The sequence below is a fragment of the Bacillus rossius genome, chromosome 2 (assembly GCF_032445375.1).
Source record: "Bacillus rossius redtenbacheri isolate Brsri chromosome 2, Brsri_v3, whole genome shotgun sequence".
NCBI classification, from domain to species: domain Eukaryota; kingdom Metazoa; phylum Arthropoda; class Insecta; order Phasmatodea; family Bacillidae; genus Bacillus; species Bacillus rossius.
Genome location: NC_086331.1, coordinates 51308937 through 51333978, shown reverse-complemented (window position 1 = coordinate 51333978; position 25042 = coordinate 51308937). Strand labels below are relative to the sequence as shown.

Below are 25042 nucleotides of genomic sequence, written 5' to 3'. Positions count from 1 at the left end.
TTAAAGTTTTTTGTATCGGCCAGGGATCGAACTAAGGACCTTAGTCGATCTAATCAATCAGTATATAGATTACAAATTTTATTTAATGAATTTTGAATTTTTTCCCGAATCTCTAGCATTACAATTACGAATTTCCAATATGGTGGTCTTGATGTCTTATAGGATGATGGTAGTAGAGGATTTAAAGTCTCTTTAAGAATGTTGAATGTGGTTTATTGGAATTATTATTTTTTTTCATAAAATTAAACATTATTGCATCGATCGAGTATCGAACCAAGGACTGGAGCGGATCGAATCAATATGTAAGTTAATGAGTGATTTTTTTGATGAATTTTTGATTTTTTCCCGCATCACTAGCATTAAAATTATGGATTTCAAGATGCGGCCGAATTTCAAGATGGCGGGGGCACCTCGGTAATAAATGATTACTGCACTGTAGGAGGTTAGAAGTAGTATAGGAATGTATGTTCTGGCGCAGGGTCCAGGGTGTGGATTGTGTGGATTGAGATTGCCGACCGCCATATTGGAATGTGACGTCACGGCGGCCATCTTGGATGGTTGTGACCTTGACCTTTGACCTTGACCTTGACCCCGGCGGCCATTTTGGATCCGCCATCTTGGATCCGCCATTTTGGATGACGTCATTGTGTTCTCGAAAATTCCGGCGATGTGTTTTCCGCCATTTTGAATGATGACGTCACCGTTGCAATTTCCGTTACGGCCGCCATCTTTAACTTTTTTATTTATTATCCGATTTTAATGAAATTTTTTTTAAAAAATATAAAAAAATTCAAATAATAAAATTTTAATAAAATATTAATAAAAATCATACATTATCGACACGGAGTTCGGAGTCCTCGGTTCGACCCCGGTGAGGGCAAAAAAAAAATAAAAATGGCGACCGATCCTTCCCCCCTAGGTGACTGCAGGCAGACTGACCCCCACCACTTCTTACCATGTACATATAGGAACTTACACCCCCCCCCCCTCCCCTCACCTCCCTCCCCCACCCTTCTGAAAAAGATTATTTTTTTCGCACATGACGACCAACCCCTCCCCTTTTTAATTTTTAATTTTTTTTATTTTTTCATCGTAATAACCACCCTCCCCCACCACTACTCTAGTTTTTTCCCCTCCCTCCCTCACTTTACCGTAATTCCCACCCCTACCCTCCTCCTCACCCCTATTCTACCTTTTAAAGTATAAATACCGGCCGCAGGACCCGGGAAGCCGTCAGTTTTGCAGTCGCTCCCATCCTGAAGGAAAGACGATGTATGCTTGTTGTGCGAGCGGAGCAAAGATCTTGTCGGCCATCTTAGCATATGGTAAAGTGCGCACGCTTGCGGCACTGGATAAGGAGACGGAGTTACCTTACCTACCAAAGGAGTTTCTCCTGGTATACGCCCCGTACGAGATAAGATACGTGTACAAGTTCCTACCGGTGTACCTGCAGCTAGACCCAGACATCCAAGACTGTCTACCATGCACCGAGTGCGACAGAGGAAGCTCCAGCGTCCCCGACACGCCGCACATGAAATCGTGGTGCAAGAAGCGACGAGATGCGCGGCGGTGGCAGCAGCAGCCTAGATCCTGAGCGTCGTGCCACAGTCGGCATCTAGGTACCACTCCAGCAATTCTGCAGAGCCAACATCATAGCCACGTCACTCCAGCCTCGTCGTATGCGTAACTGTGAGTAATGACAATATGACACTCTTTCTTGTCAACGTCCAGTGTCTTACGTCCCAAAAGGGGCCCGTAGTGAAGCAACTGTCCGTGACGTCCGTCATTGGCGGTGACGAAGTCAAGACTAGCGAATACATCTTTAAACCGCCGTGTGACTGGACTAAGCTAGACAGATTCTCTCAACGCGAGAACCGACGTCTAACCTATGAAGTGAACGGACTCTCGTGGAATGAAGGTGATGTGGACTATGAACAACTTACATCCGTGCTACGTGATCTCGTCGAGCCAGAAGACGACGCTGTTTACGTCCGTGGTAATGAACAGAAACGTATTGTGAGTGATTTGTGCAGTGGCAATGTAATTGACCTACGTAAACAAGGCAACTGTCCTGGCTTCAACAAACTGTTAAAAATGTACGGAAACCAAATTGAAAAGTGTGATAAATTCTATAATGGTTTCCACTGTGCACATTGTAATAGCCAGTTACTGAAACTGTGGCTCTATGAGCATCCTTATTACTACAGTGATGTTTAATTTTTTTTATTCCTTTTTGTAATTGAAAATGTTGTTTCCAAGGTCATCGACTGATGAAATTATGTAAATAATATATATATATATAAACCAATGTAATTGTCTATTTTCATTTCACCTTTATTTCATTGTATTTTTTTCTGTAAAGACTATTAAGTATACTCTTTCGAAAAAAAAATTAAAATATAATAATCATTTTACATTATTCTCAGCAATTAAATTCCAAGCATAAATTATATTTAAAAATTAGCAATTTAAAAAACAAGGGTATTAGTAGTATAGAAATAAAACTCAAAGTTCAAAAATTTTACAGATATATTTTCGTTAACATATACAATTAAATATATATCCATATTTTATTTAACATGTATGCATGTGTGTAGATTCGCAGGTCTCTCTCTCTCTCTCTTCCCAGCAGACCATTCTCGCCCCGCCGTCTCTCTCGCCATCTCACCAGCTCTCTCCTCCTCATGCTGAATCTCTCTCTCCATCCCCAGCAACCACGCACCTGCTAAATACTTAAACAGAATATTAGTCATTTTAAACAGAAAGCTTGCATCGCAGCTCTCTGTGTTCGGAACGGGCTTGAGACCGACACCGCTAAACAGGCTGGTCACGCACAAGCCCCTTGCCTCCATATGCAATATACATCACATATGTAGTCAAGTACTTATGAACAACGTCTCTATTTAGCCGTGGCCCATTACAACGATGCAAGCCTACCAGAAAGAACTAGCATATGATACATTGACACAAAGCACGTGCTTAAACTATCATATGTCACACACAAACGCTGAAATTGACCAGTAACAACGATGTATCAACGCCGAAATCTTGCATGCCAACGACTGCAGAACCCAGCGGCGTAACAGTCCAGCGTTGACACACAACGCCGAAATCTTGCATGCCAACGACTGTGGAACCCAGCGGCGTAACAGTCCAGCGTTGACACCATCGACATGACACCATCGATGTAAGGAGCCCAACGTCATGACCCCATCGATGATAGGAGCCCACCGTAGTGACCCCATCATTAGGACACCATCGATGTTAGGAGCCCATCGTCTTGACACCATCGGCGTAAGGAGCCCATCGATGCATAAAAAAAACGCATCAAAAAAATGCATTGGTGTAAAAAAACGCATCAGTGTAAAACGCATTGGTGTAAAAAAACGCATCGGTGTAAAAAAACGCATTGGTGTAAAAAAAAACGCATCAGTGTAAAAAAAAATGTATTGCACCAAAATCAACATAGGTGCATGAAACCACCACTTCCATCCCAACCAACCAACCAAGAGAGCACAGCACCACAAAAACATCGTAGGTGCAGAAAACCACCACTTCCATCCCAACCAACCAACCAAAAAATGTAGCACCACAAAACAACGAGGATGCAAAACACCACCACTTCCATCCCAACCAACCAACCAAAAAAACGTAGCATCGCAAACAACGAGGATGCAAAACACCACCACTTCCATCCCAACCAACCAACCAAAAAAACGTAGCACCGCAAACAACGATGATGCAAAACACCACCACTTCCATCCCAACCAACCAACCAAAAAAACGTAGCATCGCAAACAACGAGGATGCAAAACACCACCACTTCCATCCCAACCAACCAACCAAAAAAACGTAGCACCGCAAACAACGATGATGCAAAACACCACCACTTCCATCCCAACCAACCAACCAAAAAAACGTAGCATCGCAAACAACGAGGATGCAAAACACCACCACTTCCATCCCAACCAACCAACCAAGAAAATGCTTGCACCACAAAACAACGAGGATGCAAAACACCACCACTTCCATCCCATCCAACCAACCAAGAAAATGCTTGCACCACAAAACAACGAGGATGCAAAACACCACCACTTCCAACCCAACCAACCAACCAAGAAAAAACGTAGCACCACAAATCAACGTAGGTGCAAAACACCACCACTTCCATCCCAACCAACCAACCAACCAAGAGAGCGCAGCACCACAAATTAACACAGGTGCATAAAACCACCACTTCCAACCCAACCAACCAACCAAGAAAATGCTTGCACCACAAAACAACGAGGGTGCATAAAAACCACCACTGCCATCCCAACCAACCAACCAAAAAACGTAGCACCACAAAACAACGAGGATGCAAAACACCACCACTTCCAACCCAACCAACCAACCAAAAAACACAGCACCACAAATTAACACAGGTGCATAAACCCACCACTGCCATCCCAACCAACCAACCAAGAAAATGCTTGCACCACAAAACAACGTAGGTGCATAAAAACCACCACTGCCATTCCAACCAACCAACCAAGAAAATGCTTGCACCACAAAAAAACTAGAGTAGTGGTGGTGGAGGGTGGTTATTACGATAAAAAAAGTTAATAAATTAAAACAGGGGGAGGGGTGGATCTTCATGTGCGAAAAAAATAATTTTTTTAGGGGGGTGGAGGGTGGTGAAGGGGGGGGGAGTGTAAGTTCGTATATGCATTGGTACCAGTGGTGGGGGTCAGTCTGCCTGCAGTCACCTAGGGGGGAAGGAACGGTCGCCATTTTTATTTTTTTTTTGCACTCGTCGGGGTTGAACCGAGGACTCCAAACTCCGTGTCGTAAAAGTATATTTTTTATAAATATTTTATTAAAATTTTATTATTTGATTTTTTTTATATTTTTAAAAAAAATTTCATTAAAATCGGATAATAAATAAAAAAGTTAAAGATGGCGGCCGTAACGGAAATTGCAACGGTGACGTCATCATTCAAAATGGCGGAAAACACATCGCCGGAATTTTCGAGAACACAATGACGTCATCCAAAATGGCGGATCCAAGATGGCGGATCCAAAATGGCCGCCGGGGTCAAGGTCAAGGTCAAAGGTCAAGGTCACAACCATCCAAGATGGCCGCCGTGACGTCACATTCCAATATGGCGGTCGGCAATCTCAATCCAAACAATCCACACCCTTGACCCTGCGCCAGAACATACATTCCTATACTACTGTTAGAATAAAATCATCCAGATGGAAATGTACTCTATGTTATAATACGAGTACACACACAAGATGGTGTACTCCTGCAGGTGGTAGCTCCTGGTAGCATGTACTGAACATAAAATGTCTAATTTATGATGGTCGACAAGGACAAAGTCAAATTTCAAGGAAAAAGTCAAATTTCAAGGTCAATGTCAAATTTCAAGGTCAATGTCAAATTTCAAGGTCAAGGTCAAATTTAAAGGTCAAGGTCAAATTTCAAGGTCAAGGACAAAGTTCAAGTTCGAGGTCAAAGTTCAAGGTCAAGGTCAAAGTTCAAGGTAAAGGTCAAGGACAATTTTCAAGGGCAAGGTCAAGGTCAAATTTCAAGGTCAAGGTCAAATTTCAAGGTCAAGGTCAAATTTCAAGGTCAAGTTCAAAGATCAAGGTCAAGGTCAAATTTCAAGGTCAAGGTCAAATTTCAAGGTCAAGCTCAAATGTTTGGTTACCAGGTAATTATACCATCATGGTATCAGCACACTCTAGCGGACGAAAACAAGATGGTGATCTCCAGCGGGTGATTTCAAGATGGTGGACATGTCGTGTTACCAGCTGATGATATGTGTACCTTGGTATTGTTGGTGGTAGATCAGTCTAGGTAGCTTTCATGGAGGAAGGATCGGATGTTTACTCTCGCCGGGAATCTAACGAAGGACGTAAATCGATCTAATCAAACGGAATTGAAATAAGTTAATTTTTTGATGAATTTTGGAATTTTTTTCATTAAAATCGGATAATAAATAAAGATTTTCAAGATGGCGTCCAAATTTCAAGATGGCGGACGTGATGTCATACTGCCGGATGATATAAATGCTATTAACAAAGTGGTGGGGGCCAGTCAGCCTGCACCTACCACGGGGGAAGGATCGGTCGCCATTTTTTATTTTTTTGCACTCGTCGGGTTCGAACCGAGGACTCCGAGCTCCGTGTTGTAAATGAATGTTTTTTAATATTTTTTATTAAAATTGTATTATTTAATTTTTTTAATTTTAATTTTTTTTTCATTAAAATCGGATAATAAATAAAGATTTTAAAGATGGCGGCCGAAACGATAATTGCAACGGTGACGTCATAATTCAAAACGGTGGAAAACACAACGCCGGAATGTTCGAGAAAACAAAATGACGTCATCCAAAATGGCGGATACAAAATGGCCGCCGTGATCTACTTGTCCCGTTACGTTATGCCCCGTTACGCTGTGTCCCGTTACACTGTGTCCCATTACACTCATCCAAGATGGCCGCCGTGACGTCACAATCCAATATGGCGGTCGGCACCTCTGGCACCTCACCCTGGACCCTGTGCCAGTATGCCCATTTACATACTACTGTCATGGAATACCGCCCTTAGTGTATTACTGAGAAACCAGCATTGTGCACTCTAATAAAAGTGGTTGAAAAAAAATATTTAGTCAAAAGACTCCGCGGAAGTTTTAGCCGCTGCGACAGTAACGAGTTGCGTGACACCGGCCTCAGAGGTCTCGACATAAATGGTTGGTTAGTAGAAGAAGCAGAAATCCGGTACTATTGCTTGAATCTCACTCAGGCTGTTGCAAAATAAATTAGAAAAGTTCTCAATATTTAGAACTAAAAATTATTATTTACATTTTGAAATATAATAAAAAAAATCATAAACCATATAAAATATTCAGGCTTCTAAATTATTGTGATTATTAAAACAATCTTAGTGCTCTTCAACATTAGACTTGATTTTTTTTTCTTGCGAATTTTCACATAACTGTTACATGTTCCTATATTTTCCAGCTTTTGGATGTTTTTTAATATCTCTGGAATATAAAACTTTTTAAAAATCTATGTTACTTAGCCACATTTCAAGAAAGCTCTTAAAACTTTGTAAGGAACTTAGCCTGTTTTCCACATTATGTAGAAGAAAAAGCTTATATTTTTTTAACGATTTTAAATATTATTATAATTTTTTCATGTAGCTTTTAAAATATCGTAATCGCAAAATTATTGTTGGTTACAAATAATCGCTTATTATTCATAAGTATTTCTATGGAGAGTTTTCAGTTTTACAAATTAATGAAGTACTAAACGAACTTTTAAAGAGTAACATTGGGGAAATAAAAAAGTAATAGTTGATATACTGGGAATTAGTTTGTAATATTTATTGATTTTTTTATATTTTTTTCATATAACTAGTATATTTTGTTAATTTTACATATTAGATAGCCTACATATGTAATTTGTAATATTTTTTTATATTTAGTCATATATATATATATATATATATATATATATATATATATATATATATCCACATCACTTGCCTTCTACCTATAAATGATGTGTGGTCTAGGTGGATTCAACCTTATATTTGTTTTTTGTATGTTTGCTGGTTAGGCACACTTGCCTGGTGTGAACAGTCCGTCTTCACTCTTCGAACAAGACGACAATTCCATCGCCTTTATCCTCCTTGGCGTGTGGTGCTCTCATTAGTGTCCACCTCCGACACCTACCCGACCTACATAGCGATCTCACGGCAACATAACCTCCGAGTCTAGTCTTATGGACAGGGGTATGTACAGTATGTCCATAAAAGAATGTCCCAGTTTTAATTTTATTAGTATTTACTGTAAGTGTTGTAGGGTTTTGGTTCAAAGTCACAATTAAAGAGTAACTCAACATTTTTAGATAAGTGCATACGCGAGTTCTTATTTGTTGTTTTCTTGCTTGCAGCGCCACCCGCAAAACGGCGAGTCTAGAGCGTAAAGCGTTTTGTATTCTGCAATTTGCTATGAGTGAATTGGTAATTTTAGTTCAACGTGCATTTCGTCTAAAGTTTAACTTTTGAAGTTCCTGACCGCTGGATTGGTCCTAGTGTTCGAGACGATATAGCTCTTTTTCGCTAGCCTCCACGTACACCTGGCATAACGCCAGGCGATTTTTTTTTTCCTTTGAGGCTTAATAAAAAATCGTGTCTACGTTTCGCCGCTACCTAATGTTTTGCTATTGTTGAGACACAGAATTGAAGAGGCAAATGTTTCCATTACTCCGGACGTGTTAACCAAAGTGTGGGAAGAATTGGACTTTAGGTTCGGTGTTTTCCATTTAACTAAAGGTGCACATGTTAAATATTTATAAGAAAAACCAGGTTAGTTTACCTTCAATTTGATGTATGATTTGTTGTAAATAGTCTAAATTAATCTGTTACAATATACAATTGAAACTGGGACATATTATGGACACGCTGAATTTTTTGCGAAATAACCTGATCGTTCTTTGGACTGCACTGAGGTATGCATGGGCTAGAGATTGTTAACTTTGTAATTAGCAGCCTCTGCAAGAGAGTACTTTGCCCTATTTGGCTGGGCCATTCAGGACGAGTTTGTTTCCGCAATGGATAGCTTTGATTGGTGTGCTGACAGAAGACATGTACTTGGAGTACAACCCACCCAACGACGAAACACATACCATGCTACACTACTGGTCTGGAAATATTTTCACAAAAAATACGTGGCCCTACTTATGGGCGATTCCACCCACAGCTGTGAGAAGAAGTTCCACACTGTAAACATGAAACTGTTAAAACTACTGCACATTAGTGTAATTTCACTGAACGACTGGTAAAACTACTCCAAGAAGACTCAAAATTAAGCATTTTTAACATTTTTCCAGTGAAATTCCACTGGTACACGGAGATGTTTAATTAAGATTGTTTAATTCTGGCTTATGTAATGTTACAATGGTTTAATATTCCGTTCTTTTCAAATGAAGCTCCGTGAAAAAATGTATTTTTAACTTCATATCAAAGCTTGAAATAACATAAAACTTAAATGAACAATTTCAGTGGTATTATTGGAAATATAACTGTGCGTTACTATAAATAAATTTATTTTATGTCACGTAGAGACGGAGTAAATTCGCAGATTACTTACGTGATAGGCTCGAAAAGCTTAGCTGTGCCCGAAGTTTATCGGGGGACTCTGCGCCCATGGAGATCCTACAATAAAACAGTTTTGAATTCACACAAAATCAGCAACCAATTAGCAGGTAATATTTGCCGAAGCATTCAGAGACCGTGGAGTTTTTCTTATTGTTGTTTGTTTGAATCAGCGTTTTTTTTCAGTCCATTTACAATATTGTGATAGAAGTTATCTACCCATACAATTGCATGGAAAATATTTCCTTACAAATACAGTACATCCAATGTGCATTTAAATTTTTCATATGAAAATTTTTCGATTAATACCATATTTGTATGATACATTTCCGATACAAATACATAGACTTTTAACTTTCATTATATGTTTAGGATTGTTACCAAACCTTTTACAGCGTAAAAATAAGTAGTGACAGCTGTAAAAATTGTTTTTGTTTAGTTTCTTTATTTATTGTTTTAAAATATCAGTAAGAGCAGCGTACCCTGCATTTGACTTTACAATTGAACATTGGTGATTAGCCTGAAAATAAATTCGTCGTGTGAAACATAGGCGCAATAATTATCTAAAGTTTTTTTTTTTTAATGTTCCGGTAAGAAAACTTTTTGCAGAGTACAATTGTCTCTTATAATTATATCTGTGCAATCCTATGTTCGTTTGAAATTTTTGTTTGTTTTGCTTTTTTTTCGTGAAACTGTGTTAGCTTTGAATGGTTCTTGAGAGAATCATTCATGGATATCTTAACCCTTGAAAGAAGGAAGTATGGTTTTAACTTGCAATGAAATGTAAAAGTTTAGCCTTACGATTTTCAAAGGAGAGATTTTCACTCAGTATATTTACATCTAATAGGTAAAAGATATTTGTCACTCATACGAATACAAATCTAAGAATAATTTAGATTTTACTCTGTTATTCACACTAAAGAAATATTTATTTAAATTTTGCCATCGTGTACTTCGTAAAATATTTCCTATTTTGACTGGGACTGTAAACTGCCTTCTACAATACGTATTATATTCGAGATTCGTCTGCAAACAGATAACCAGTGTCAATAGATTATCATAAAACAATAACAAACTGTACAAACCTTAGAGTTTTGTAGATCATGATATTGTTAAAACCGTCGCTATAACTTATAGTATCTAAGGTGGGCTTATTTTAGATTAATATAAGTTTGTATTATTAGCTAGTTTAAGAATATCTCTTAGGAAAGTTATTTTGCTGTCGTGTTGATTTCCTGTAGTTTTATTACACTTTCATTGATTTTAGTTAAATACGTGCTTTCGTAAATTTTATGTAACAATTAATGAGTGTGGTCTTAATCTCACTGCAATCTTTTTTTTTTCTGTTTCAGGCCAAAATGAATTCCGAACAAGGTATGCAGAAGGGTGAGTTTAATCATAATATCGAGACAAGCTAAATGGCATTCGTCAGTGTAGTGTAGCGTTGTTGTTATAAATACCTCATGACCCACAAAGGGTGTGCTTGTTTACTTTTTATAGGGTGAAAATATAAATTTCTACCAATTGAAAACATGGCGGACATTTCGGTGGCTTTTCTCTTAGTTCTCCTGCTACCCACGTATGTGTATTCCGTCGCTGTTCCATTGCAGTACCCCATTCCAAGTCACATATAAGAGAACAGCTGGCTCTCACGTAACCATACTCTTGGGCACTTGTTGGATGTTACTTTTAGTGTAGATTCTGTATTTCCATTCGTTAGATAATAGAATTAAAGCACAAATGCATTTTATTTACTTTGTTGATTGGGCCACAGTTCTCTAAACACGCCTATAAAACCCGTTTGTAGTTGAATGTCGTGAAATTTTTTGACGATTTGTTTGATTCCGACATATAGTTTTTATTCTTATAAAGCGTGTTTTATTATTGGCTACACTATGTGAGAAAAATGTTCTTGGTTTACACTGTTAAAAATTGTCACCCTAAGTTTACTTAAAATACTGTTTTCTAATTATCCAAAACTCTTTGTAAATTTACTAATATATTAGAAAATATCGGGTACTGAGTTAAGCTACTATTAGTATGAACTCACAATAATCATCTTGAAAAACTAGCAAAAACCTTCGAAAAACTTTAAGTCTCCAGCAATAAATTTTATTATTCCTTTTGCGTGTACACAGAACTAGAAAATCGGAATGTCACGTTGAATTAACAAAAATAACATCTAACTGGAACTGCGAAAAACTTATGCTTTTTTGAGATACATTCTTCGTAAAATTTTAGTAAATTGACTGCAATTCTTAACAGTGCAGCCCACAAGAAAGCAATTTCTGTGCCCCTGAACGTCTCTGTAATTCATCTGATACTGACGTGTCTCTGTTTCACGTGATCCAACCAATTAAAGGAGTGATAAAAATCTACAATGTTTTGAAGAATATCTTGGCGTGTAAAAGTGTCGGGAATTACAAGGTACAGCGATTCAACACCAAACGCCCAAGCGCGGCTCCTGGGAATTGTACTTTTTTAGTGTACTTAAATTCGTGTTTTACCTCTTCTTTCATTAAAAGTTGTACGAAACTATTACAGTTCAGTATTTGAGACCATACACTTGTTAATAGTCCAAGGCCAATGTCTTTCCTTGTGCGATAGCTGCTCTTGAAACATCTTCCCTACGTCTTGCCTGGAAGCGGCAGTTGCTATCGCAGGCGAGAAGCTCTGTTGGCCTGGAGATGCAACCTTCATGCCCTGAACACCAATTGTCTTGTCGGGCTGGATGGTCGTGGGAAACTAGTTAATAATGTGATATGGTAGCAACCGTCTCATAGAGGACACAAGAAGTTTAATGGCAATTAAAAGTCTCACGAACGGGACTGCACTTCACAACAGAAAAAAATGAAGCCATGTCCTCAGTGACACGAACGTTTAACCCTCGTAGAGACTTAGAAAGCGACGTTTCAGGCGCCGTTCAAAGGGAGGCGATGACATCGATAAGCAACGTTCTACCTGGCGTAGACATTTGTTCAAACGTTTGAAACACTCGGCTTATTAAGAAAATTCTAAATGTGTTAAAAATATTCTCACAAGTAACCAAAAAAACATAGGTTTGTACGCTTTGTTCGATGCTCAATTATAAGACTGTTCGTGTCTTGTTAAAATTAATTCTACTATTTGCAACATGTCTATAATACGCATTTTCACACTGATACACGTGATTTATCGGAATTCTGTGCAGAAACTGCAACGGCATCTTCAGTGGGCTAGACTAAAACGAAGATCACGGGGGAAAATAATTTTCGGGAAGGTACTCCTAAGTCAATAAACTGAAGTGTCAACTGGTTTAAGGAACGCTGGGAATGCGCAGCTGCAAGTACCTGCACACACACCACATTTCATATAACCTGGCGACCACTTCACTGTGTCTCTCACTAAAACAATGCACAGTTCTAGTCGCGGGGGAAATTAAATTTTAGATTTTTATAATTAGTAAGGTCCATTTTTCTTTGGTAAACCACTTCCCCTATGAAACGCTAAATTCTAGATATTTAGTTTTACAACAATTGCGAGTAAGATTTTGAAGTTTTTTTTTCCTTTCAGAATAGTTATCAATACTTGGGAGGAAGCATGAGAAACCACATATTTTCTTGAAACAACTAAATTAAGAAATAAAAATCTACTTATAGACAATACAATTGGTTTTTAGAAATAGCTTCTACTCTCAATCTTCAATCTCTTAGATTTTGATAATTTTTTAACTATTTTAAAAAACGGGTACCTAAAAAAATTAAAAATTAATATAAATTATAAACATAATTATTAATTTTTACTTAACATTTTGTACATCGATCATAAATCAACAAAACACTGTTTTTTCTACACTCGTATAAACTTGATTTTTACAGCGTTTTTTAAAAAAATACCATTTTTATTTATTTATGAATGATAGACAAAAATTATCTAGTAAATGTCAAAACATACATACAAACGATTAATATAAAACTCTATACGACACGATTACATGCTCTTAGTTCATGCTATGGTTGACATAAATATTGGCCTTTAAAATTCTAAAAAAACTATTAAATAAAAACGTATTAAATTTATAAAACATTTTATGAACAATAGATCCTTTTTATATTATAAATATGTTTCAATAATATGCAAAACCACGAATTTATGGAAGCAAAATAACTATAGGACACTAACCCCTTAACAAACAATATCATTCTGGTTTCGCAGTGAGATGGTGTTCTCAACAGTTCAGTTATCGTTACTCTTTGATACTTTTAGTAGGATAGTAGAGATTATTTCTAGTGTCTGCAGCTAAAAAAAATTGTTCTTGTTTCTTTTACTAAACAGATCCGTTTGGCTTTCAATAACATTATTTGTGATCGTTACAAAATTTCGTTTATCCGATTGCAGCTATAGCTAGTATTTCTACAACAAAGCATTCGTTTTTTTTTTTTTTCAGAAAATATAATTCCAAATATAGGAAATATTTCAAAAATATTTAAACGGTTGTGTAAAATTTGCAAGTGTTATACTATGGAACATTCTTATGCTAATACTAAATCTTGGTTGGTGCTACTCTAAAATGCTATTACAGAGATGTGGTGTAACTTTTCTGTTGCTCATTTTCTCGGTGCAGAGTGAAGTAAAAGCAAGTAAACGATATGTGCTAACACTTATGAAGGATCAGAAATATCGTTAGATCATCGGAAGCCAGGCTAGACTTCAAAGTCATATTACGTTCAAGCAATTTTTGAGTGCTTTAGGATGCTTTCTTTCAATTAAATTTTGCCTATATTATTAGGTTACAATTCTTCTTTCTTATTATGAGATAATCAGGGTTGCAGAGTGTGCGTCAGAAAGCTATGGCTCAACCACAAAACGGTATAAACATTATGTGTTCAAAAGTTAATCAGTTAATAATAATGGGTGCGTTTACTTATCAACGCACGTTAGATATTATACTTACTTGGCGTAATTAAAAACTAACTTTAATTTTGCATGCAAATAATTAAGAAAAATTAAATTATAAAAGGACTGGAGTGGTATTAAAAATACGGTTAGTAAAGTATAAATTAAATCAAATTAAAAATTTTGAATAAATTATCATTGTTTAATATTAATATAAACACGTCTATAAAACTAATTATTTAATTTTTAAAAATAAGCGATATACATTTTAATTAATAATTAAAATCAATAAATATGCTGAATTTTTATTCTAATGTATTATTTTAAATTATTTACTAAATAATTAGGTATGTATTAATTTATAATGCAAATAAATTATATTTATGGGAACATAACCTCACTTATAAAAATACACATGAAAATATACTTGAATAATTTTATAAACATAATTTATATCACTAATATTCACAATAAATAAATGTTTTTAATTATATGGACCAGTATACAATAACAGTCACTAAAGAATATAATTTAAAAGCACATACATATTTTTTATTTGTATGTTAGGCCTACCTCTTTTTTCATCCTGTGAAATATTTCGTTGCATGGTACCTACGCGCGCAACGTAAAAATTCATTCTCATAATTTTTTTTAACTCGCCTAAAGAAGTATTACTCCGCCGCGCGCGTAAAAAGTGAAATTTGATTTACAGAGGTATAAGAATGTTTAGACGCATTTAACAACGGTTGGTGTGAAAGAACATATTTTCAGTGCAATTTACTTCAGGTCACTAACGGCGCTGCAAGCAGTACTGCTGCCGCTAATCTGTGTTTTCGGCAAGTACTTGATAGATATGATACATAAATTTGGTATCTGAGATTCCTTCAATATTATTGCTAGTGCTATACAATTACAGGAAGAATAATGTGTGTAATGTGCAATTGACGAATCCACAGCTACGAAGCCTCGCCAAGCCTAATTGCTCGGTGTCGCCATTGAAGTGCAAAAGGACAAACATGGCACCAAATAGCAATGCAGTTAATCACTCTCTTCCTTATTATAAAAGTTGTCGTTAACTACCATTTCCGTTATCTACAATAGTTAATTTTGTACAATTTTCGGTACCAATTTTCGTTATCCTTTGATGACATCATCGACTTGACCTACCCAACCGCCTGTAAAAAAGCATATCTTCAATATTCAAAAATTTATTTGAACTGTAACACTAAATAATTAAGTACGAAATGTGGTTTCACAATTGTAGCAAACTTGGCGACGAAAAACCTCAAAGACTCTTACAGTACTCTGACTCTATTCTTTATTCGTCATCCCCGTCCCCTTCACAAAACCCATACACCATCTAACAATATTCGTTACGTTAACTTTTTAGTTACCTCCAACTTAGGTTCCTTACACGTTTCGTAACCCTGAGATGACGTCACCGCTTGAATTATCCTACCTACTGTAAATAATTTTCACTTCAATAAATTTTGGTATTTCTAGGCGTCTAAATATACACTTTAGCATGCTTGCCAACTACCATATTCACTGGATTTTACGTTTTACGTTGACTATATTTTGACTTTTGTCATTAGAAACACGAACACTTGGCGGATTTGTGTCGCTACAGGCTAGACTCAGCTGATCTGTATATAATAGACTTTTTAGAGTGATTATCGGGTGATAATAATATCAGAGGCTTTTCGTTTTTTGGGACTGAGTCTCTCATGATTGGGACAAAACTTTTTGTCCTGGTTTATAACTGGCTAATAACTTGAAAAAAGAAACTTCCCTGTTTATCGTGAACTCCAATTGCGAAAATGGCCAAAAAAATGGTGGAATACAACCCACCAATCATTGTCCAGGGGCTGGCTGCCCAGGTGTCAGGCCCGGCCAATGCGAGATAAGTATATCTAGATACAGGAAAAATTCACGTATTTATTATTAAATATTGCCACTCTGAGCTTATTCCGCTATTGGTAAACAGTTTCTCTACTAGTAGACTCTGGGCCAATGAACAAAGAAGTATTAAATCAGAGGCTACCCAGGTGAGGCATTTCATAAGTCAGCAGCCAATGAACAGGTGACATTTTCCCCGAGTAAGCAGGGATTGTGGAAACTGGCCATGAGGTCCGTTTAGCCCGCGAATTTGACCAGTCACTAGATACTTCACACCGGGGAGTGACCAATCAGACACGAAGCAGTTTCCGCAGCACAACTCAGCCAATAGAAGACCGAATGTTCCATCAGTGGAGCCGCTACTCTTTTTCGCTTCTGTATGACTGTGGATTCTGTGCCCAGGATGCGTCAAGCAGTGAAGTATCAAAGGGTGGGAGGGGGCACAGGATGGGCAGCCTACAGGGAGGTTATTCTAAGTATGTCTTAACATCTATCGAGTCATCTCGACATTGAGTTGCCACGATAAGGTTTTCCACGACAGAAAATATCGAGAGCAAGTAAAGTGTATTCTAAGTAGGTAATCGTTGAGACGCTACATTCGCTCGGGTAAGTTCGATTTCTTCTCCTCCTCTGAGACTCGAGAGTGGGCATGACGTCACAGCGGCTATGTAAGGAATGAAAAACAAATTATGTATTTCTTAAGTATTATAAATACAATGAATTTGTCTGAAACGCAAATGTGTTCTATTAAAATATGTAATAATATTGAGAATCAAAATTTTATTGGTTGGTAGAACAAAGATAGAGTGTAATTATAAACAATATAGGTCACACTCCCGTGATTGAAAATTTGAGTTTACTATTGTGGTGCCACTGAGAAAGTTTATATAACAGAAAAAATATCTTGAGTATCTTAGCCCATAAGATACCTAACGAATAAACAGAAAAACAAAATAGCCAACGCAGAAACTGACCAAAACCAAAATTGCTTATATATTTAAATATAAACATGTTGCAGTCAAATAACTCAAAATATAAAAAAACACACACACGATAAATACTGCCAATTGTTCTAAAACTATTTAACTCGAAAATGGGTTTCGGAGACTTCACAATCTATACTTCACTTGCAAGGAAATTCAATGAAGTTGACTTGGTTGGTATTAAAAAATAATCCTGTGCATTTTTCTATTTAACGAGATTAAATTTTCTTTGTTATGCAAGTTTGGAAACATAGTCATATTATAATGTAAACAGGTTAGAAAGGAATTGGTTTCTACTTTGATGTACGTAGGTTATTTATGATATAATCTTATAATTACACGTAAAAAGTCATCTCATGGAGATAATTTAATAAATTTAAATAAATTTAATAATTTAATCTAAATAGTTCAAAACGCCAACAAGTCATTATTTGTGTATGTTCTTTGAGAAACTGTAAATAACAAGCGAGATAAAGAAACAAGCAGAATGTAAGATAAACTATATTCTAGCATTCTAGGAGAAAGAAAACCATCTCGTATACTTACGTTTTCCACGTGTGCAGTACATATTGATAATTTATTTATGCATAATTTATTTTTGATCATTCATTTCTATACTAAAATATAGTTTTTCATTTAGAGAAGAAATTTTTTTAAGTTATTTGATTTGTGTTTAGAATATTTATTTTTAATATTTATTAAAATTTTAAGGCTATAGGCATACTCAGCATGAAATAAGGAAACCAAAGGTCTGAGCTATGAATTAAAAATATTATAGGAATAAAAACTTTTTTTTAATTTTACATGAAGGGCAGCTTGTTGAATGCAACAATCGGTTTTAAGAAATATATATATATTTTTTTTTTTTTTCAGCGACTGAGTTTGAACCACATCAGAACAGTTACTGGAAACATGGGACCACGCACTAACCCGATGCACTACAGATATACAGTTAAATGGTTCCAGTTTTCTTGCGTATTATTACAGTGTGAATTTTTTCTAGCCATGGCTGTTTAAGTTTACAAAATGTATTCCAGGATACTTCCACTACCCAAAGTTTCCTTTTGACACACCAATACGTTTGGTTCGTCTCCAAATATTAATGAACGCGGATGTATACGAGTGTATGGTTCACACGCGGGTCCGCCATCGTGACGAATTCGGCTCGTGGGTATGGCAGAAAATGAGAACACGTTCTATTACGGTTTTAGGTTTCGACTTTAGGCATGAAAACGTTTAATCCCAGAGCCATACCCTCTTGGAAGGATGCTAAGTTGTTATCTACACGGGAGCAGAGGTGCACAAGCAGAAAATAAGCATGAAAGCTGCCAAGGAAATGGACATCGTGTAGGGCTTTCGATAGCTTGGGCCGACTCATTACCAAACTATAGTGTGTTAAGATGTTATGCATCGAGAGTAACGTCATAGAAAAACTTAACGAAACTGTCGATAAGAAAAATTTGGAATAATCACCAAGAAAAGCTGGAAATCAACAGGAGAATATAAAAAATAATTACTCAATATCCACCAATATTAAGATTTTACTCATTATCAATAATCATGGTTTTAATTAATATCTTGATTGCTCAGTTTCTAGTCTGTTTGCACTGCATGCAATTAAATTATAGGCCCACTGTTACGTTTATTTTTTTTGAGGGGGTGTGGGGCGCTAATCACAATTACTTTCCCGAGTTAAGCAGAGCCTCCGTCCCTGACGTCAAGAGAATTTTGGTCCAATCGTTGAGGTAAATCATTTGCATAAGTGCGGGATGAATCGGCGAAGTCCTCGAATCTCCGCGGGTAAGGTGATTATGTAGAGCCGTGGCTGGTTCCAGGCCTGGAGGAAGGTGCGCACCAGCCACCCATGGCGCTGTACAGTGGCGGCGGCGGTGGCGGTGGCGGCGGCGCGGTGCCGCGCTCCAACAGCTCGAGCAGCTCCGCGTCGCCGCCGTCCGCCCCGATCACCAACCCGGGCGCCATGCTCGTCGTGCCGCAGCCAATCAACGCTTCCAAGATGGCGCCCGCCCCGCCTTCTGGCCTCGTCACCGCAAACGGTGGCAGCGGCCGCAAGTACCAGTGCAAGATGTGTCCGCAGGTGAGTGTTTTTCCAGCCAAGGTCATCACTGGCCTGGAACCACGCATATTCTACTACTAACAAGTATTATAAACTTATAAATGTTTTTAAATATAACAACTATTTTATTATAACCAGTGATTATCCACAAAACAGTAGTACTGTAATATACAAGGTTTCAGTACTCTATGCGTGTCGTCAGCTGTTACCTGTACGTCAAGGAAGGTAACCATGTAGAAAAATTCAAACAATAGTGAAGAAAAACATGAAATGTTAATTTTTAAAAAACAAATACAACCCTCTGGAAAAACACACACGATACTGTTCTGACTTATCATTTTGAGATGTGTTCTGCCCGCAGGCTAGACTTAACAATATTTCTGGCATGTAACTGTTTAAACAATAACTATGGACGGAAAATTTTAGCGAACTCATTTACTACTAGGAAAAGAAACTTCACAGTCGTCTACATATTCGAGCCGATTTCACAAGTTCATTGGCTGCTGACTTGTAGCTGGGAGGCGTTCGAAACTCTTAGATGAGGGTATTTTCACAACAAAACTGTGGTCCAATCGCATAAGAAGTTAACAGTTCGCGATCTCAATTTTGAAGTTTTCATTTTAGCCTATCCTCGGTGGCCAAACCTTCTGCCTTGTGAGAAAAATGTCCCACGTTCGATTCCCGACTAGGCCAGGGTCTTTACTCTTGCGGAAGAGTTCCTCCCTGTGTTCAGGACTCGTTGATGTGTTGCCCCTGCACCTTAAAACTGAAGAAGGCTATAGCAAGACCGCACAGAATTACCCTGCCGTGACAGCATCAGGTGTGTCGCGGCTTCCACCACCACGGCGTTACGTGGACTCTCTGAGCACTAGGTGTCATCATCTTTAACCACTGATAGTTCGACACGCCTTGCCCCGGAAAACGAGCCAGCGCGAATTATATATATATATATATATATATATATATATATATATATATATAATTTGGGCAGTGACCTTACACATTTTTTTAATTATATGTTGAACATTAATTTTCTTCTCATTTTGAAAGTCATGTGTGATGTGAGAAAATTTTCATCAGGCAGTACCAGAAAAGGAGAAGGGAGATGGGGGTGGTTTTCCGACATTCCCCCTCTTTATTATACATCAGTTGAAGACTGCAACGCTTTACGTGAACAAACTGTGCATTTTCGTGGTAAGTATATATGATGTGTTGCATCCTTGAAGTCTGAAAGTGGGTATCCGTATGGTGCATGTTATTCGTTGCGTGGCACGACACGGTGCAACGATGTTGGTATTTCCACCGTGCCATTCGTCATTCAACCGTTACAGTGTATCCGTATCAAAAACGAATGTTACATCCAGTTGATACGCCAGAAGAGCAGTTTATCAGTAGCCATGAACGCAGGTCCACTTGTAGCGGCCGCCTTCATTTATACACCTCACGCTTTAAAGAAGAAAGAAGAGAGATCCCTTCGTTGGTGGATTAAAAAAGTATTTCAAGTAGGGATCTGTACGGTCGTTCAAGATTGTTGACTGATTTGAAGTTTCAGGCAGTGAGTAGACTGTACAAGAACTTTACGAGAATGTATCCGAAGAAATTCGAATTTTATCTCTGTTCGATTGGGCCGAAAAATGAAAAACGACATGCCACTCGTTTACAGTGGTTCTTTCGTCAACCCATTAATTCATTTGATGTAGCGGCGAAAGACCGACAATTGATGGATCGAGCCCGTTTCAAGTTTTGACATGCAACGCTGCAAAGAGTCCCGTCCAAAATGCACATTTTGGTTACGTAATGGGGCTACATTACGGTCGTTTGCAACATATGGATACCACATTAAGAGTCATTTTATTGAGGGCTCACAGTAAGGTACAACTCTCAAGGTTTATGACAACTTTCCCGGTGGAAGTAAGCAGTAACACATTAATTTTAATGGAGTGAGGAGTCTGAGGTTAATACTTGATAGCCAAGACAAGGATGAAGTATTAAAAGAAATGTACTGTATTTTCACAATCCCATCTTACAACAGACTGACATAGTCTCCTCGTGGTTACAGACAGCAAACATCTGTACTAAGGCAGGAACTTTTCTCGGGTCAGGCCGCCTGTCCATTCCTTCTGCAAGGTCGTCACGTGTACCACCGCATGACGATCGCCGCTCTCTCTTGCTCCCACATAGCTCTTATGGTCAGAGTTCTGGTACATTCACCGTCCTTCTTCCTCCATGACTTCATCACCATCCAAACATTGAGGCCCCGAACACAACAACACGCTATGGGTTTCATCGTGTTGTGCAATTATAACATTGCTCACGACGCTCACAGGCTCCTACATAAATATTATAGGTTTTTTTTAATAGTCATTTTAATTATTTAAATTTAAAAATGAGCATTTAAATGGCAGCGGAATGCAACAGATGTAAAGTGAGAGGGAGTTTCCCCCACCCACACAGTTTCTATCTCCGTCCCTCGCAGAATTTACGTGGAGGAATGTTTCACTCTTCGATTCGCCGAAAAAACCAACGCCGCCTTGGATGAAGGCGTGTAACTACAAAATATACAGCTGTAGGATATTTAAAGCCAAAAAACGTGGACGTAAATACCCGTCTCGCTCTCAGCACCGCTGTTTACGGTCGAACTGAGAGTGTTTATCCAAGAAGCCTGGTATAGACAACATCACCACGTGCCTAGGAACCTGCAGATATGCACCAGGCAAGGCCACGGATTGCAAGATGTTGCCCTAATTGTAAGACTTTAAGTTGAGGAACGTCTTCTATTGAAACGCTGCCAGGCTAACGGGGCCCGAGCCCGATGATGAACACATTCGTTATCAGTTTACGGGAAGTGAATTATTTTAAAAGTTGTTTCCTAAATTGTTTGGATAAAAACGAATGAAATATAGGTATATGAATTTTGCGTTGCCTTTTATGCGTGATACATTTTTATACAACGGGACGAATGTTTCTTTATTTGCAAGATTATATGATCAATATTTGAAGGGTTGTTATTTTTATTCGTAGTTCCGGTTTTAGTCATAGCTAAGGCATGAGTGTGAATTTGTATTAGTCTTACTTGGTCACAACCTTGTGACAGAGTAAAATAATTGTTAAATGCAAATCGTCACACTCATTCGTAATCAAAAATTACCAACAATCCAAACATTTCCAAAAATATTTTTAAATATATATGATTCAGAATTATTTAATTAAATTTTTAAAAGGTGGTCATGTTACATATATCCCGTAAAGGAGATTCGGGTTCAATTCCCGGCGTTTTCAAACACGGATCGCTCACAGATTGGATACGTGGCGGAAGTTTTCGTGTGCCGTTTTTTTTTTTTTTTTTTTCGAGGTACTCCGAGTTCCACAGCACACACATTACGGCATTGCGCCAATCTCATTCCATCTCCCCTCATCAAAGTAGTATATAATATTTCCTCCTGCAGCAGGGTTCTGGGGCGTGCCGGTGCCGACCGCCATCTTGGATGATGTCACCGTTGCACTTTTCGTTACGTCCGCCATCTTGCACTGTGACGTCCCGGCTGCCATCTTGGACGATGTCACCGTTGCACTTTTAGTTACGGTTGACATATCGAATTCTGACATCACGGCTGCCATCTTGGATGACCTTGGCCTCGACCGCCATCTTGTACCGAGCACGCCAATCCGCGAATGTTGCAATTTTCGTTATTACCTCCATAATTAAAATCCGTAAATATAATTCAATTTTAATGGAAACAATTTTAACATTAAAAAATAATTAGTTAATTGTTATAATAATATTACAAAAAGTGCCTAGGTTCAAACGCGGCGAGGTCGATCGATTAAAAATGGCGATGAATCCTTCCTCTATGGCAGCAACCGGAGGGCTGACCTACCACCACAAATTCCAAGGCAGATATTATGTCAGCCAGTATGACATCGTGCAGCCATCTATTTTCGTCTGCTGGAGGCCACTGCCGACATTTTTTCGTCTGCTAGAGGACACTGTCACCATATAAGTTTAAATTTTACCCGGTAGAGTGCAGTAATCATTTATTACTTAGGCATCCACTATCTTGGCATTTGGCCATTATCTTAAAAATCTTTAATAATTAAACTATAAATTCGGGAAAAATTCCAAAAATCATTACAAAAAATCACTAGTTAAAATAATTATTGATTTGACCAACTTAGTTCAATTATTGAGCAGGTTTAATTTCTCATCTACTAGCCTCAAGCAAGCCGGTGATGACATAATTACTACCATCTTTGGAATTGACTTCCAAAGTATAAAAATAATTCCCAAAAAACATCAAAAACCACTTCTTAGAATAGTATTTTATTTGATCTATTCATGTCCACAATTTGATACCAGGCATTACAGAGTTAATTAAATTGATTAAGTATAAACTAAACAGTCTAAGGTACGTGATACAATAACTAAAAAACATCCATATCACTCTTTTGCCTTCCATAAAGATAAATTCCAATACATGTGAAATTAAAATTATTCACGTACGATAAGTCAAAGTAAATAAATTCAAGCACGTTAACCACATAGTTTTTTAAAAAAAAATCTCAAATTAAAGCCTGAGGCCACCCGCACGAGAATCTTCTGCTGTCAAGCTTGCAGAAGTGTCAGGTGACCGACCACCTGGCCTCAAGACACGCGGCGCGCAGGACGTTGCTTCCTGGCCGTCCGCTAACAGTTAAAACATCTTGGAAATCATAACCCAGTACATGAAAAGTACTTGTTGGAATCGATTCAAAGTACGAAAAACGGAACGAGAGTAGAAAAGTAGACTACGAAAGTAACATTTTCGCCCAGAAAACTTTTGTAGTTCATATACCAGAGTCTAACCTAGACCACATGCCACAAAAAAGACATCACCACGAATAATAAGAAACACATCTTCATGCAGGCCAAGAACCTCCGAACCAAGAGGTATTTTTCGACGATGTTCGGCGAACTTTTTAATAAGGCCATGTCCAATGTCAGGCGTTTATACGAAGCATAATCGAACCACGAGGCCAATAATGACCTGACTACAGACTTGACTACGCACATTTAACTAAACGACATCCATTCAACAAAAGAAAATAATAATAAATACAATCACTGGACACGCAATGTACACACAATATACACACTGGACACGCAAATTACACGCAATACACAAACTGGACACGCAATTTACACACCATACACACACTGTACACACAATGTGCACACAATATACACACTGGACATGCAATGCACACAAAATACAAACACTGGACACGCAATGCACACACCAAAACTTTAATTAAAACGCAATGTACACACTGAACACATAATGAACATGCAATGCACACACATTACATAAAATGGACACGCAATGTAGATACAATACACACATAGGACATGCAATGTCCATGAAATACACGCACTGGACACGCAATGTACACACAATGCACACACTGGACACACAATGTACTTGTAATACACACACTGCAAAGGCAATTTACACACAATACACACACTGGACATGCAATATACACAATTCACACACAGAACACGCAATGGACATGCAGAATATATACTGGACACGCAATGCACACATTGGACGCACGCAGACGCGAAAATCAGTTTTAGTTACAAATAAGATTTTGAGAAAAAAAATAATCTTTTTGAAATCCACAATAAAATATTTATATATATATTTATTTAATTTTATGCAAATGCTGGTAAAATAAGTCATTATTGTAAGTATCCTGCATTTCTTAGCACGCGGAGTATGGTGGCTACTTCGTTGAGTTTCGCGTAGTGTCCTCCACTAATTGATGCTCTCAGTAGTCTCAGACGATCGATCAATATGTTAGTATCTTCCAATGACGAATAATCAATCTCTTCTGTGGCCGTCATTTTCCTTGAATGTTTGTTATTGATTTTTTTTTAAAGATCCCCGAAGTCTTCTGTTTTATCGTCAATCTCAAAGTCACTGTCGCCATCATCGTAGAAGTCAGAATGTTCACCTGGATTACTGTGAGAATTCGAAATCGATGACGTCTAAGCTTCTGCATCGTCTAAAAACTTTAA

General features: G+C 37.8%; 1 protein-coding gene across 3 annotated transcripts in view; it reads left to right on the top strand.

Moving 5' to 3' along the window:
- LOC134529281 (zinc finger protein rotund-like) overlaps window positions 1–25042 on the top strand; it is a 368803-nt gene that overhangs the window by 151510 nt on the left and 192251 nt on the right. Inside the window, exons 1-3 of one of the 3 annotated variants that reach the window (XM_063363186.1) lie at window positions 7730–7785; window positions 10503–10536; window positions 18743–19002. In XM_063363186.1, coding sequence (XP_063219256.1) covers window positions 10509–10536; window positions 18743–19002 — 288 coding nt within the window. In that variant the 5' untranslated portion in view covers window positions 7730–7785; window positions 10503–10508. Of the gene's footprint in view, window positions 1–7729; window positions 7786–10502; window positions 10537–18742; window positions 19003–25042 lie in introns of those variants that run through there. The other 2 variants (XM_063363185.1, XM_063363184.1) reach the window with 2 other exon arrangements.